The sequence below is a fragment of the Primulina huaijiensis genome, chromosome 8 (genome assembly GCF_012295235.1).
Source record: "Primulina huaijiensis isolate GDHJ02 chromosome 8, ASM1229523v2, whole genome shotgun sequence".
In the NCBI taxonomy this organism is placed as follows: domain Eukaryota; kingdom Viridiplantae; phylum Streptophyta; class Magnoliopsida; order Lamiales; family Gesneriaceae; genus Primulina; species Primulina huaijiensis.
The window spans coordinates 5,516,910-5,533,152 of NC_133313.1; the positions used below are offsets into that span (position 1 = coordinate 5,516,910).

At 35.0% G+C, this 16,243-nt stretch overlaps 1 protein-coding gene across 4 annotated transcripts; it reads left to right on the plus strand.

The window, feature by feature from the left end:
* The first annotated feature begins 370 nt into the window (after positions 1–370).
* Positions 371–4,373, plus strand: LOC140983041 (uncharacterized). Of its 4 annotated transcripts, none has more exons than XM_073449914.1 (2): positions 371–517; positions 1,606–4,373. In XM_073449914.1, the coding sequence occupies exon 2, from the start codon at positions 1,768–1,770 to the stop codon at positions 3,994–3,996; it is 2,229 nt and encodes a 742-aa protein (XP_073306015.1). In that variant the 5' UTR covers positions 371–517; positions 1,606–1,767; the 3' UTR covers positions 3,997–4,373. The 4 variants fall into 4 exon arrangements, with proteins under 4 accessions (XP_073306015.1, XP_073306016.1, XP_073306017.1 ...); XM_073449915.1 differs by having other exon boundaries at positions 379–629; XM_073449916.1 differs by lacking the exon at positions 371–517 and adding an exon at positions 576–660.
* Positions 4,374–16,243: the final 11,870 nt, after the last annotated feature.

Below are 16,243 nucleotides of genomic sequence, written 5' to 3' on the forward strand. Positions count from 1 at the left end.
AATATAATCATAAAATGTAAAATAGTAGGTATCTTGTGAGACGGTATCACGAATCTTTATATGTGAGATGGGTCAACCCTACCGATATTCACAATAAAAAGTAATACTTTTAGCATAAAAAGTAATACTTTTTCATGGATTATCCAAATAAGAGACAGTCTCACAAAATACGACCCGTGAGACCGTCTCACACAAGTTTTTGTCTATGTAAAAATATCGAAATATTTTAAACATTAAATATACCTTAAATCCAAACTAATAAGAGGGTTAGAAAGTAACTCTAGTTAATTTTAATTTAAATGTAATCTAACCATAGTTAAGTCTAACTATAGTTAGTGGTAACCCTAGTATGTTGTAAAAAAATAAATTGCTACCCTGTTGTTCCAAATTCCAATCCCAAAATATTGTGGGCACTGCAGATTTCTCCGTTCTCTATTTGAGGTTTTGACCCATTTGATTTGGTGTGAAAACAAACCAAAAATTTCATTCTCTGTCGATTCAAATTCCCAATTTCCCGGTAATTTTCACTTTTCCCTTTATCTTATTTAATCATGAAATTTAAAGATTTTGGTTCTGGATTTAGGGTTTTTGTTTGGTGCGAGGAATGAGAAATTGGGATAACTTTTTTGGTTGGTTTGTTTTGATCATCTTAGATTCAGAGTGAGGATGCTTTTTTCGGTCAATTGCTTGTTTAATTTGGCAATTTGTGATCTTTTCTTTACAAGTTTGGGCGGTGTTATGTGAATCGCAGTGCTTTTGTAACTTGCTTATGTTCTGGTATTCTTGTATCTAATGCCATTTTCTTTTTTGTTCATAATTATTATAAAGTATAGATGTTATGGAGTATAATGTTCCTCACTAGTTCATGTTTTCGTGTCTAGGCAACACTCCAGATGACACATTGTTAATGTAACCTTAGGTCGTCTTTTTTGCTTTCACTGGTTAATCTTCATTCGAATTCTATATTTTAAAAGTGTAAACAATCCCATTGATTATTAAAAATTAGATAACTATGAAAAATATGGAAAAAAAAACTTTTTCACTTTTAGTAAGACACGAGTTAGGAAACAATAACAAAAACTATCACCGGATTTATATTTTTACTGCTAGATAAAGTTGTTTAACTTCTGCTTGAATTGTTATATCATCAGCTTTCTCGGGTTTCTTGATTTTTAGATTTGATTTATAGGGTTGGACTGGGTTGCTACTGCTTGATGTTAGAGAAGCTTTAGTTTACATGACTTGAAAACATCTGTAAATAATGATATGTGAATATGCACCATAGGTGACTTGTCTACACACATTGCAAGTTGAGTTTGTTGCTCTCTTGTTAGATTGTTTAGTTTTTCGTTCTATAAATCCCCAGGGATGTATATTTTTTATGTTGATTTTATACTCAATTATTTTTTACTTGTCTGTTGGGCGTATTTGCCTGGGCTATTGTAACTTAGGATTTCGGTGTTTCTGTTAATAACGATTTATGTGAATATGGATTATGAACTGACACTGTTCTATGCATATAATTTGCATTTTCATCAAATCTTAATTCTGTCACGCAATGTTAATATTTTTATATCACATTATTTCTTCATTTGAATGAATTAGGTACCTGAAATTTAAGGCATAAGAGGATCTTTGATGCAGAAAAATCCTTAGTATTTACATAATGTACTTGTATCAAGCTGTTATTGGCATGCTTCTACTGTTATGTTGCATTGTCATCAACCGGTAATTAGGCAAAATTTTTAGAAGTTTGTCATTTTAAGTATGGAGTGCAATAGAGATGAAGCCCTCAGGGCCAAATCAATTGCTGAGGGTAAGTTAGAGAAAAAGGACTTCGCCGGTGCAAAAAAATTTGCCATGAAAGCTCAGACTCTATATCCAGGGCTGGATGGTATATCACAAATGATGGCCACACTTGACGTGCATGTTTCTGCTGAGAATAAGATAAATGGGGAAGTAGATTGGTATGGAGTGCTTGGTGTGAAGCCCACAGCTGATGATGAAACTATAAGAAAACAATACCGAATGTTTGCCCTCATGCTGCATCCCGATAAAAATAAATCTGTTGGTGCTGATGGTGCATTTAAACTTGTTTCAGAGGCATGGTCTATGCTATCAGATACAGCTAAGAGGTTGGCGTATAACCTTAGGAGGGGCTCGAAAGGGTTCCAACTGAAAGTCCCAATGCATAATACTGGTTCATCAGCACCAAGGGCAAATGGGTGTTACGATTTTGCTAGGACAGCATCTGTTCCAAAGACCCAGAACAATAATGTGAAGGTGCCTTCTATGCCAACCCCTACTCCATCCTATAAAAGAACTGATACAGTTCCGAAGACCCAGAAAAATAATGTGAAGGTGCCTTCTGTGCCAACCCTTACGCCATCCTATCAAAGAACTGATACTTTTTGGACTATCTGTCGTCGATGCGATATGCACTACGAGTATCTAAAGGTTTATCTCAATAATACTCTTCTGTGCCCCAATTGTAAGGAGGCCTTCAGGGCTTCAGAGACAGCACCACCAATCAGTTTTCCCCAAGTAACTAATCAAGTTCCTCAACAGCGACAGCAGAATTCAGGTAATCATGTAGCTAGTCAAAATGCTTATAGTTTGGGAAGAAATGGTGCAACTGGTAAAAAATCCGCATCTGACCAATATGATCTAAATCCATTTCGTCATGCAAATCACTTGAAGAATCCGCTTTCGGAAACGGCTAATGTACGCAGCATGGATCCTTCAATTGCAGCAAAAGCTGCTAGTGTTGTTCAGCAAGCACAGGATAAGTTGAAAAGAGCATACACTGAATCAAATGCCCCTACTGGGTGGGAGGCACATACGAAAAAGAAAAAAATGGATGATGATGTTAGTAAATATGGAATGAGCTCTAATATTGCTCAGGCCCATAATGGCTTTGGAACTTCCAGTGCGACTGCAGGATCAAGGATTTATGGTTTTTTTGGGATGTCCCATCAACCAGATAGCGCTACAGACCTGACACCTGTTGAAACACGAAATATGCTAATGGAGAAGGCTAGAAAGGAGATTTCAAAGAAGCTAATTGAATGGCGGTTGGAAACAGTTACTAAGCCTGATTATAAAGAGAAAGACAAGGCTAAATCAAGTGACAAAGAGATTCGCAGAAGCACCAGCAAGATAGCTGAGCGAGCAGAATGTCAGGTTAACCGATTTTATGGTGATAAACAGACAAAGGATCCTGCAATGGCACCAATAACTGTTCCGGATTCCGATTTTCATGATTTTGACCTGGATAGAACTGAAGGTTCTTTTGGAGATAATGAGGTTTGGGCAGCATATGATGATGATGATGGCATGCCCCGTTTCTATGCACTGATTAATAAGGTGATATCTAGGAAGCCCTTTAAGTTGAGGATCAGCTGGCTTAGCTCGAGAACCAACACCGAATTCAGCTCTCTAGATTGGGTAAGCTCAGGTTTCTACAAAACATGTGGGGAGTTTAGGGTGGGCAGATATGAGACCTGCAAACATCTAAACGCTTTCTCTCATAAGGTTAACTGGTCAAAAGGGCTGCGTGGAAGCATACTAATCCTCCCCCAAAAGGGTGATATTTGGGCAGTTTACAGAAACTGGTCATCTGATTGGAACGAGCACACACTTGATGAAGTTATACACAAATATGACATGGTAACTGTACTAGATGACTATAGTGAGGAACATGGTGTATCTGTCGCTCCTCTCGTGAAGATTAACAGTTTCAGGACAGTATTCCGTCCCAACATGGAGCCAAATTTAATCAAGAGGATACCGAAGGAAGAGATGTTTAGATTTTCTCATCGGGTCCCAAACCACTTGCTTACCGGTCAAGAGGCAGAAAAAGCCCCAAAAGGATGCCTGGAATTGGATCCAGCAGCTACCCCATTGGAACTTATTATTCAGGGTACTAAACAAGCTGAGGTACCAGTAGAAACTGTTAGTGAACAGGTGACGAAAAGTATCGAGATTACAAATTAAGATTAGACTTCATGCCTGAAGAATGAAGCTCGAGAAGTGAACATTGTGGAGAAATGTTTGGATTTACCAGGTCAGCCTTCAATTTAGCAGATTATGCTTATACTGACATTCAAGTGTATGCGCAGGTCGGTGACAAAAAGATAGATACACCAGCTAAAATTCTCAATTACAAAGGCAAAAATTATTGGTTATTTTCGCATGTGGAATACATACAGTTTGGTGAAAACAAAATTAGATCTATTGCCAACAAGTGTGTTTTTTTGTTTTCACAACTCTCAAGCGTTCGTAAAATTTCATCGATGCCATGAAATATGGTTCCTTTTATTTGAAAATGTAACCTGATTTTCTCCATTGTTGATGAAGCAGGTGACCGATCACTAACCGATCACGACATTAATTTGAAAGTGTTATTTATATAATAATCTTTTTGCTAGATTGATATGCACTATGGCTATGTTAGTACTTAGCCCATCACCTTTCAGAAGATATCTGTCTATCTATATCGATGGGAAATATATGGTATGGGTTGTTGAACTTGTTTTAACGAAGTTATATAATTTGATTGAAATATTCTCTTATTAGAATGATATAATTATTAATTACGTTGTTAATCCAAAGTTTAGGTCCATTCCTAAATGTTACGAATTTAAGCTCTTATTAATTTTTTCCTTATTTTTTTAATGCAATTCCTCTCCTATTATATAGGCATTAAAAAAGAAATAATAATAACAACAATAATAATATATAATTAACCGTGATTGCTCATCTGGTCTTGGTGTAATTATTATTTTTGTTTCAAGCAATTTTTTTATAATTGAATTGATGATCGAACCGGATTATTTTGAAAAATTGTTCAACCGATTGGTACGGTTGAATCGATGATTAGACTGAAAAATCGTTATATTATATAAATAATAATATAATATCGTAAATAATATATTTTAAAATACAACGAATATATTTGATGAGTCTTGGTGTACGGTCATATATTGTCATTATAAATACAAGATCAAGACCATCAACAAATCAATTAAGAAATGTGGAAATACACATGTGTGCGGAAAAATAAGAGAGAAGAAGAAGGACACGTTGAACTCATATCAAGTTACAGAAACAATCAGCTCAGATTTGAGAGAACACCTCAAAGTGTCATCAGCTCAGTTTATGAGCATTTTCCTCTCAGTGTGTGAGAACACTTTCGTGTTGTAATCATTTCAGTTCTCACACACACGCACACACAATCACTCACATAGACAGAAAGTTAAGCTTATTGAATAGCTGAGTGAGTCTTGCACAAAGACATTAAACTTGTGTATATAGTCTTTGACGTATAGACGTTAAACAAATGTTGGTTGGAAGGTGCTGCCTTCAGTCTAGACTAGGAGTTCAGTCAGACAGTAGGGTAAGTCCTAAGTTGAGTGTGTTTGTACAAAGCTTTGTATAAATCAAAGTCTTCTAGTTGATCCTACCCAAGGTGGTAGAAAGGATAACGTAGGAACAGTTGAAGTCTTCGAACTTCCATAAACATATCTTGTGTACTTAACTGTTTAACATTTGTTTTAAAACTGATTTGATCAGTTCGAGCAGTTATCAGTTCAGCTATCACCATAACTGAATTGATATATGCAAGAACTGATTCCTTTTATTTCAGTTAATCAGTTTACTCAAGTTAAATTGCTTTCAAATTAGTCAGCTTTCTTAACGAATGATTACTTCGAGTATTTTCCGCTTGATTTAATACCAAACTCGATTTAATTCATCGATGTTTACATTCTTAGAACACGAGCTATTGAAGCTTATGGAAAATGTTGTGTTTGAAGCACCTTCAGAGGTGCCCGAACCGATCCTTCATAAACATGTACTGTAAAACGTATATCATGTAAACATGCAGGTGATGATATAAAACTTTCAAAACATTTAAAATATGCAAACTTACAGAATTGAGGCTTGAAGACTTAGCTGCTGAAGCTGACGGTGGCACAACCCTATACAGGACCCTTGCTCTGATACCCACCGAAACGTCTGCTACTAGAATTTTTTTTTTTTAAAATAAACTAAATTTCGAAATATACATTTTTATTTCAAAAATATATATTTATACGCATGCATGCAATATCTACCGTCAATCACATAATTTAAAAATAAAAGGTATTCAACTACTGGGTAAAAATATTGCAGCTTAAAAGAGCTCGAATAAACAACATGCAAGTCCTGTCAAACCATAAACATAAAAATAATAAAATGTAAGAAAATATCCATGATCACTCCCAACTCATAAACATGATGTGCGGAAAAAGTATGGTCATCGGGTTAACGTGCGCATATCCAACTCTGCTTACTTAGTCTTCGGCGTCCAATCTCTTCATCAATATGCTCACCTACATAATTCACACCTAGTGAGTCTAAAGACTCAACAAACTGAATCGTTATAACAAGTACATATACATAGCATGCAACTGTGAAAAATACTGTAATTAAAAATACATTTCATGAGCTTCAAATCGTAAGCATAAATGTAACATGATAAAACATAAACGTGTTCCTATCGCATCATTTCAACACATATGTATTCACTTTTCTTTATTTGAATTTCGTTCATTATTTGTGACTTTCGTATCATCGTATTAGTCGATGGATCCATCTACGTATAACTACGGTACCAGGCGACGGGGACATCAACAACAATATTACCCATCCATTGAGCATTGGCCTTACATGTCATCGTGTTATCGTATCATCATATTAGTCACAACCAACTCTCTTTCTCCAAAAAAACATGTCATCGTATTCATTACTTATAAAAATCATGCATACACGTAAATTTCCTTAAAATCAAGCATGCATCGTATTTTTCGTATTTCCAAAAAAATTCATGTTCATGATATCATAAACATTTAAAACATAAAATTTTTATGATCAGAGTGCTGCCAGGACTGCTAAATCGACCTGGGTGTAAAATGACCATTTTGCCCCTACAAACCCTAATTGACCGTTTTACCCCTAGACCTCAAAATTTCAACCCGAAGCCAACCAAAAACCTTAAAACAGTTCAAAACATATTTATAATCATTTCTTAGACGTAAACTCGGGCCCGTTTCATAACTTATACGATTCGTTTTAATACTTGGACCAAGGTTCCGATTTAAATCCGAATCAACCCGAAATTTAACCAAACTTTCCCAAATTTTAACCACAAATTATTCACAACCTACCAGCCCCTAAACAACACTATTCCAATCGTTTAGAACCTCTTAAAACTCGCTGCTATCCGCTGGAATTTTCTGCACTCATAAGCCCTAAACCTAGTTGCACCCACGACCCCGAATTCGATCCTAAACCAAAAACCAACATGTCCAGCCCTTAATCAACTATCCTAAGACCAAGATCAAGTCATGGACTCACTACTGGACCAACCAAACCCACGCCTACGACCACATGCATGAGGGTTGCTCGGCTTGTCCGAAATTCACACTAATATTCCACATACTCTTCGCATCGGCTCTAACCTCACGTCCAGCAGCCTATGAACCCTGCCCAGCCTCGACACGGATCCACCAGGTTCTGAACCATGGCCTGGACCGAGCCCATGCATGCTGCTTCCATTCCTTTCCCCTGATCTAGCCATAACGAGCCTTACACTAGACAAAACCCATCGGCCTTCAGATTATTTCGACCGACCCTCGACTTCAGCACCTTGACACCTTCGATCTCAGCCTACACGGCCCTTAAAAGACTTAGATTGAGCAGCCCCTTGCACCAAAACATAGAAAACGTGAATTATATGCAAAACGGTAGGTGTATTTCATGACAAACTTTGCAAAAACGATGCAACGTAATATATCTATGCATTCCTCATGCAAGCACACACGCATCAGCATAAAATAGCGTGAATGATGAGAAAAAGAAAGATTTATGGCATGCCTTTGCGTTATTACACTCGCAAACCTTTGAGATGTACGCGTAGAACTTGCACCGGAGAGACGGAGAAGAAACCCTTTGAAGAACTTTGAGAAAACCTAAGGAAAATAGCTGCTGAAATCTTGAAGAAGGCTGCTGGAAAATGGAGGGGGCGGCCACATGAGTGGAGGTATGTTTACGGTTTACTAATGAGGTGTTTAAGTCATAATATAAGGTGCTAATAGGCCCTTAATTAAAAATAAAGGGATTAAAAGAGTTTTAGGTCCATTAAGCAACAAAATAATCTCATCAAGCCCAAAAGCACTCCCGAAAAATATTTCGTTTAGGTACATTTTTGAAAATATTTTCCGAGTCCTCAAAAAGTCCCCCGACTCGCTAAATTTTGCATACCGGTTTAAAATACGACTCGTCGAGTAAAAATACCTTAACGAGGCCCATTTTCAAAAATCACTCTTATTAACACCATATATTAAATAATTATTTAATAAAAATATTTTTCCTTAATTATCCCCGGTCCCGTTCTTTGTTCGAGCGCGAAAACTACTAAAAGCCCTTATGCATGAAATTTTAATAAACCATGCAATAAAACACATATTCATGTCACAAACAAGCATTAAATGCATTAAAAATAATTAATTAAAATACCTAAAAAGTTTGATAACTTGCATGCATGTGGTTCACGTGTACCTTCAAATTTTTGGGTCGTTACAAGAAAAGTCTGTGGTTGTAATTGAATGTCACTAGTCCTTACGACCCGAAACAACACTGAGGCTCTACTGTAATGCCCGAAAAACTAGTCCACGTAAACCGCATGCATACAAATGAATTTAATTATATAATTGATTTTAAATTCTTACTTGATGCATATTATATGATTAAAGGTATGATTTCATGATTAAATGATTATATGGCATGATTTCATGAAATTGTAGATTTTATCCGAATATTCGATAATAGGCTGGGGAAAAGAGACCGGGGACGACGGAGATAAAATAAATATTTTTCATTAAATATTTTCAAGGCTTCTTAATATGATTAAAAATGATTAATTTTTTCTAAAAATGTTAGATCTCGAATTATTTTATGAGACGAAATCGATTTTATCCGGGAAGGCTTGGGCTCGGTGGTGGCTTGGGTAAATAGTCCCATGCGAGAAGGAGATTCTTATGTGCATAAGGAGACACGCGCGACTCTTGTTGCTGATGCGGGGGTTCGCAGCATGATTAGGGGGCACGGTCTGGGCTGTGGCGAGTCTTAGGCTGGTTCAGGCACTGTTAGGAGGGTGTAGAGTCGATGGCTAAGAAGTAACAAGAGTCCTAAACCAATTAGGAATCCTAGGGAATGAAGGAAGCTCATGTGCAACTCGGGTCATGTGTGTAGGGCTCGTGCGATGTGTAGGGCCTGATTCCTTGGGTCTGGGCTGGTCAGTAGGGTCCATAAGGGGGCTGGTCATGGTTTGGCTCGAGGTGCCTCGTGCGTGGTTCGAGAAATTGGAGAGATGGCTCGGTGTTTTTGAGCATGGGTCGAAAATTGAGTTTAATTGAAAAGGGCTTGAATCCTGGGTCCACGGGGTGGCTCGTGGCTTACAAGGGTAGTTAGGTGATCAAAAGTCTATGTTTAAAGTTTGAGATCAAAATATTCAAGTTTGAATTAAATCGGAGTTAAAACGCTTTACAAATAATTAAATAGGAAATTAAATCAAAAACCCTGAATTTAAGCTAAATAAAATTATTAAAATTTTATGTTAAGCTTAAATAATTATTTGGGGTGGTCCAGAGTCAATAAAAGTGTGAAAATGTCAAAAGCGAAAAATTTACATATAGGGGCAAAACAGTCATTTTACGCCTGGGTAGTACGAAAAGGTTTGGCAGCGTCCCGAAGGATCATAATGCATGATAAACGATATAAAATGATTATTTTGATGAAAATATGATATTTTATGATTTATGGTAAAACTGTGCAATTTTTACTGTTAAAATATGCTTTAAAAAGGAAAAAAGGAAAAAATGAAAAATATTTTGAGGGATGTGAATTGACTGTGACAAATGATATAGATGATATATGGATGATCGGTTTTAAGAAAGAACGGTGAAGTTACACTTTTATGGGAATGTCGTGAGGGAAAATGCCCTAGAGGGAGCCCGTTTACGGGACAAGGCCCTAGAAGGAGCCCGACGATCGTATTTCCATGGCGGTGCCTAGTGCCCGTCCCCTTGCACAATGGGAGCTAAGACTGATTAGTCAAATAGAGGATAAAAGGCTAGTCACTTTCAAGGATTAAACTTCACCCAAAATGATAAAAGATGCAAAGCTTTACGATTTTATGATTTTACGATTCATTATTTATTTATGCTTAAAATTATTTTAAGTAAAAGTATGATTTTAATACATGTGCCTGTATATGTATTATTTTCTACTCCTGTTTAGAACATGCCGAGTCATTAGACTCACTATGTTTGAATGCTGCAGGTGATGATGATATTGAGGGAGGCGCTGACGCTTGAGTGATTTGAGTACAACAGTACACTCTTGAGGGACATTTATTTTTCGCACTAGACTGTTAGGCAAACTTTAAAGGATTGTTGTTAATGATTTTACTAGAGATTTTATGCTTTATTTTGAAGTTAATTTTGATCATGTTAAAGATGGAAGTGAATTTTGGTAATTGACGATTTTAGGGATTTATGCACTTAAGATTTAAATTGTTAAATTATTTTGATTTATAGAAATGTTAAGTCATTTTCAAATGGTGATTTTGGAGTTAATGAATATACCAAAAAAAAATTTATTAGAATTTGAAAGTTAAAAAGTAAGGGTCGTTTCAGTTGGTATCAGAGCCAGGTTCCTCAAATGGTGGTGTACTGCTATTACGAGAAGCTCAAGAAGTCACGCCTCAAGTATGTGATTTTTTACTACTTTATATTTTATATGCTAAAATTCTTTAAATGCTTACATGATGCACGATATAGAGGTTAGGTGCATGATATTTTAAAACATTAAATGCATGTTGGTTACGTGATTTAGATGGCGTATACAGAGATGCCTCATAGTCGGATTTTACGTAGCAATGATGAGAATAGACATGAAGAGGAGATTCCACAGCCTCCACCTAATCAGGATGCTAGTGCCTGTGTACTAGCCGGTATGACTCGTTTACTAGAGCAGCACGTAGGAAATGGTGTGAGGGTTCGACCGAAGGCTGCATATGAGCGATTTAGGAGGATGAACCCCGAATATTTTCATGGAACTACTGATCCATTCGTGGCTGAGGGATGTATTCGATTTTGGAGGTTATTTTTCGTTATATGGATATGGCGGACGCTGATCGAGTTCGTTGCACCATCTATCTATTGAAGGGCGACACCTACATTGACTTGGCAGCACTTCAAGAGGGTGTTCTACAACAAATATTTCACTTCTGACGTTTGTTCAAGGCTGAAGAGAGAGTTTATGAGTCTCTGCCAGGGAGACTTGTCCGTTGCTGAGTTTGTGCAGAAGTTTGATAGAGGCTGTCATTTTGTGCCCTTGATTGCGAATGATGCGGCAGAGAAATTATGACACTTCCTCGATGGATTGAGGTCCACGATCCGTCACCGATCCTGATGATTATATACTGTCGTTGCCAAAGATTTTAGAGCCGAGCAGTCACTCAAGGATATTTATTGGGAGATGCAGCATAAAAAGAATCGTGCCCAGCAAGCTAATCAGCAATCTAGTCAGCAGAGTAAGAAACCATTCATGGGACCACCTAAGCGACCGGGACAGCCGGAACCACAAGGACAACCACCTACTCAAAATGTCCCTAAGACAGTAGAGAAGCCACAGTGCAAGGAGTGCAATCGTTACCATCATGGCAAGTGCATGTAGGGCACCTACAAGTGCTTCAAGTGTGGAGAAATGCGACACAAGGCTGGGGATTGCCCGAATCTCAAGCAACCCACGACTGGAAGAGCTATGTGATGCATGCTGAGGAGACTGAAGCATAGCCGACACAACCTTGATTACTTGTAACCTAGTTGTTTAACATTTTTATATTGCTGTTATTGCATGAAATGGTCATTAGAATTGATTGGGATAATGAAGAACTTAGAGGAGAATAGGTTGCATGCACTACTGAGCTGGATTTAAGAGATGACATCGAAAATTTATTGGGATAGAAATGTAATTTTTGAGATTTTAAGGACCGAAATGAAGAGAAAAATTTAAGCCAAGTGGGTTAAGTATGAGGTGAATGAGGGAGCCTAAGCTTTTCAATCATCAAGACAAAACAAATTTTGAGGATGAAATTCTACTAGGGGAGAGATTTGTAACGTCCGAAAAATCAGTCTACGTAAACCGCATGCATGCAAATGAATTTAATTATATAATTGATTTTAAATACTTACTTGATGCATATTATATGATTAAAGGTATGATTGAATAATTACATAATTATATGACATGAGGGACTCAAGGTGGCGACCCCACGAGGATCTCAAAGTGGCGAAGTTGGGTGCAATTGAGACATGTGTAGGAGCCAGTGCATTGTAGTCGGGAATTTACTGCTCACCTATGGGTGTTGATATCCTATGTGATATAATGAAATAATAGTGTATGTAATCTCTTGTCATAATGTAAAATATACATTAGGGACAAGGGTTATCTATTTGTGCATGTATTTCATGAATGTATCCCATAGCTATCGAATTTAATATGTAACCATCGATAAACCAATGGTTGCATACTCGATCGAGATATATGAGACGAATGGACCATAATGTATTTTAATCATAACCGACTGGTTCTTGCAGACAATATCATTGATACCTAGGGAATAATGAGGTAATGCTACTAGACGCTCTCACCATGATTCGATGAGTTTAATTAAAAATGATTTCTTACATTCTCATTATCAAATGTTGGTACATGGAATGTGGCAAATTAGGGTAAATCCTAATAGAGGAAAATGTCCTGAATCACAAAGAGTTGCGAATCCACGACTAGATGTATCCCTAAACCATTGATGCTCACACAAACACTTTTTCATATGTTCCATTTGAGACAATAAATTCAAATGGTTGAATTTATATATAAAATAACGAGATAGTAAATTCAAATAGTTGAATTTATGATAATTAATTTTGAAGATAATAAATCCAAATGAGTTGAATTTATGAAAATTGAGAGTTTAAATTATTAAACTCAAATGTTGAGTTTATAAAATATTTAATTAAATGTAACGATAGTATGCATAATAGACTTGTTGGAGTACAAGTCCAATATACTAATTAATTAAAATCATTAATGAACTTTGATATATTAATTAAATAAACTAATTGGATTAGTCAAATTAATTAACCAAACCCATTAATGTTAATTAAGGAATCCTAAACCTATAATTAAGAAAACTAGGTTAAGGATTCAATATTTAGAAAGGAGGCAACAAACCTAGCCTCCATTGGTTTGTCAAAAATTCTCTTCCAATTTCTCTCCAAAATTTCGATCACCTCAAGAAAGTTTGGGTTTAAGCCTTCGTTTAATTTTTATTTATTTCAAATGATAAAAATTCCTTTAAATTTTTCTAGTGTAATTTAGAAGAAGAACAAATATTCTAATCGTGGACTTGATTGGAGGAAGAAGATTTCAAGAAGATCGTTCATATGGAATATTATAAGAGTTATTTCCAACAATCTCGGAATAGGTGGCGAAGTTGGGTGCAATTACGACATGTGTCGGAGCCAGTGTTGTAGTCGGGAATTTACTGTTCACCTACGGGTGTGGATATCCTATGTGATATAATGAAATAGTAGTGTATGAAATATCTGATCAGAGCGTAAAATATACATTAGGGACAAGGGTTATCTATTTGTGCATGCGATGACACTATGTATACTTCTTGAATGTATCACATATCTATCGAATTTAATATGCAACTCTCGATGAACCAATGGTTGCAGATTCGATCGGGATATATGAGACGAAGATACCGTACTGTACGTTAATCATAACCAACTGGTTCTTGCAGACACTATCATTGATACTTAGGGAATCATGGGGCAATGTTACTAGACGCTCTCACCGTGATTCGATGAGTTTATTTAGAAAATTATTTCTTTCATTTTCATTATCAAATGTTGGTGCATGAAATGGGGCAAATTAGGGTAAGCCCTAATAAAAGAAAATGTCCTGAATCACAAAGAGTTGTGAATCCACGACTAGCTGTATCCCTAAACCATTGAAACTCACACAAACACTTGATCATCTGTTCCATTTGAGACAATAAATTCAAAGAGTTGAATTTATAAATAAAATAACGAGATAGTAAATTCAAGTAGTTGAATTTATAATAATTAATTTTGGAGAAAATAAATTCAAGGAGTTGAATTTATGAAAATTGAGAGTTTAAATTATTAAACTCAAAGGTTGAGTTTATAAAATATTTAATTAAATGTAGTGAGAGTATGCATAATAGGCTTGTTGGAGTACAAGTCCAACAAACTAATTAATTAAAGTCATTAATAAACTTTGATATATTAATTAATTAAACTAATTAGACTAGACAAATTAATTAACCAAGCTCATTAATGTTAGTTAAGGAATCCTAAACTTATAATTAAGAAAACTATGTTAAGGATTCAATATTTAGAAAGGAGGCAACAACCCCAGGCTCCATTGGGTTTTCGAAAATTCTCCTCCAATTTCTCTCCAAAATTTCGATCACCTCAAGAAAGTTTGGGTTTGAGCCATCGTTTAAATTATTATTTTTTTATTTATCTCAAACGGTAAAAATTCCTCTAAATTTTCTAGTGTAATTTAGAGGAGGAACAAATATTCTAGTCGTGGACTTGATTGGAGGAAGAAGATTTCAAGAAGATCGTTCCTACGGAATATTATAAGAACTATTTCCTCCAATCCCGGAATAGTTGGTGCCAAGTGATTACTTCACTAAAATTATATTCATAAACACCTATGAATGCTTAATTTTGTTTAAACCATACGAGTATTTAAAAGCATTATTTGAATGTCTAATAATTTTTTTTAAAACTTTCGTTGCGTTTTGGACATGAGAAAACCGATTTCCTAACAAGTAGATACTCGAGCCGAACACATCGATTTTGGCTTGGCTGAAACGTTAAAGTTTATCCCTTTGTTTCATATTATTTCTTTTTAATTTTGTATTTCAAACACTAACAGTATGTTTGGACAAGTAAAAAATGAGATTTAAATTTGGATTTGGATTTTAAATCTATGGATTTGGAATTTTATTTGAGTGTTTAATAAAAATTTTAAATGTAATTTGAAATTTGTTGTATTTTTTTAAATGATTTGTTTATTAACAATATTTATATAAATATTCCCATTTTTTATTAAGGAAAAAATTTATTTTGGAACATATAAAAAAATATTTTTAATTGAATTTTTTTTAATAAATGCAAAAATTATAAACTTCATCATTAAAAATAAATTTATCAAATTTTGATAAAAATAAGTTTTTACTATAAAAAACTTATTTGTAGATTTTTTTAACATAAAAATATTTAAAATTGATTTTGAAATAATTTTTTTTTCAAAAATATATATGATATAAATGTTTGTGAATTGATAATATGTATTTTGGGGTAGCTTCGATGCTGCATGTGGGGCACTGCCCCACATGCTTTGAATGAACAAGATTCACACATATGTGATTTTAAAAAAATTAGTAGACCCCATGTATGTGTGGCTAAATTTGGGCCCTTGATTCTATCATGGGGTAGTACCCCTACATATAGGATGAAATCAACTTATTTTTGGATAAATGATACTTTGTAAAATCTGGGAAGAACATTTAAAATTTATTAATAAAAATACTTTTATTTCTTTTCATGGCCCAAATCCTATGAAATCTTACCTATTTTGCAAAAATTTCACCTAGTTAAATCAAATCCCATCAAATATCAATCTCATTTTAAAATATATCTTTCCAAACATTAAAATGTTATTTTCAATTCTAAATCCCATCAAATCTCTTTGAATTCAATGATTTCGAACAGACGGCAAGAGTTTAACAAGATTTTTAAAAATATAATAATAGTCAATCTCTCACGAACAAAGTCAGATGGTAAATAATACACTAGATATATTTACTCTTTATTTACACAAATACGTCCAATTAAATTTAAAGTATAAATGCAAAACTAATATATTTTAAAATTACAACCCTAAATCTCCTGAAAGTTTCATAAATTTGATAAATGTGATTGTGAATTAAAAAAAGAAGGATTTTAAAGTACTGGTATTTTACTTAAGGAATTTCGTTCCTTCTTTCTTTTTTTTTTTTTTTTTTTTTTTTTTTTTTTTTTTTTTTTTT

What these genes read in the sequence shown, in the direction of transcription:
- LOC140983041 (XM_073449914.1), top strand. Translation starts at nt 1,768, where the DNA reads ATGGAGTGCAATAGAGATGAAGCCCTCAGGGCCAAATCAATTGCTGAG.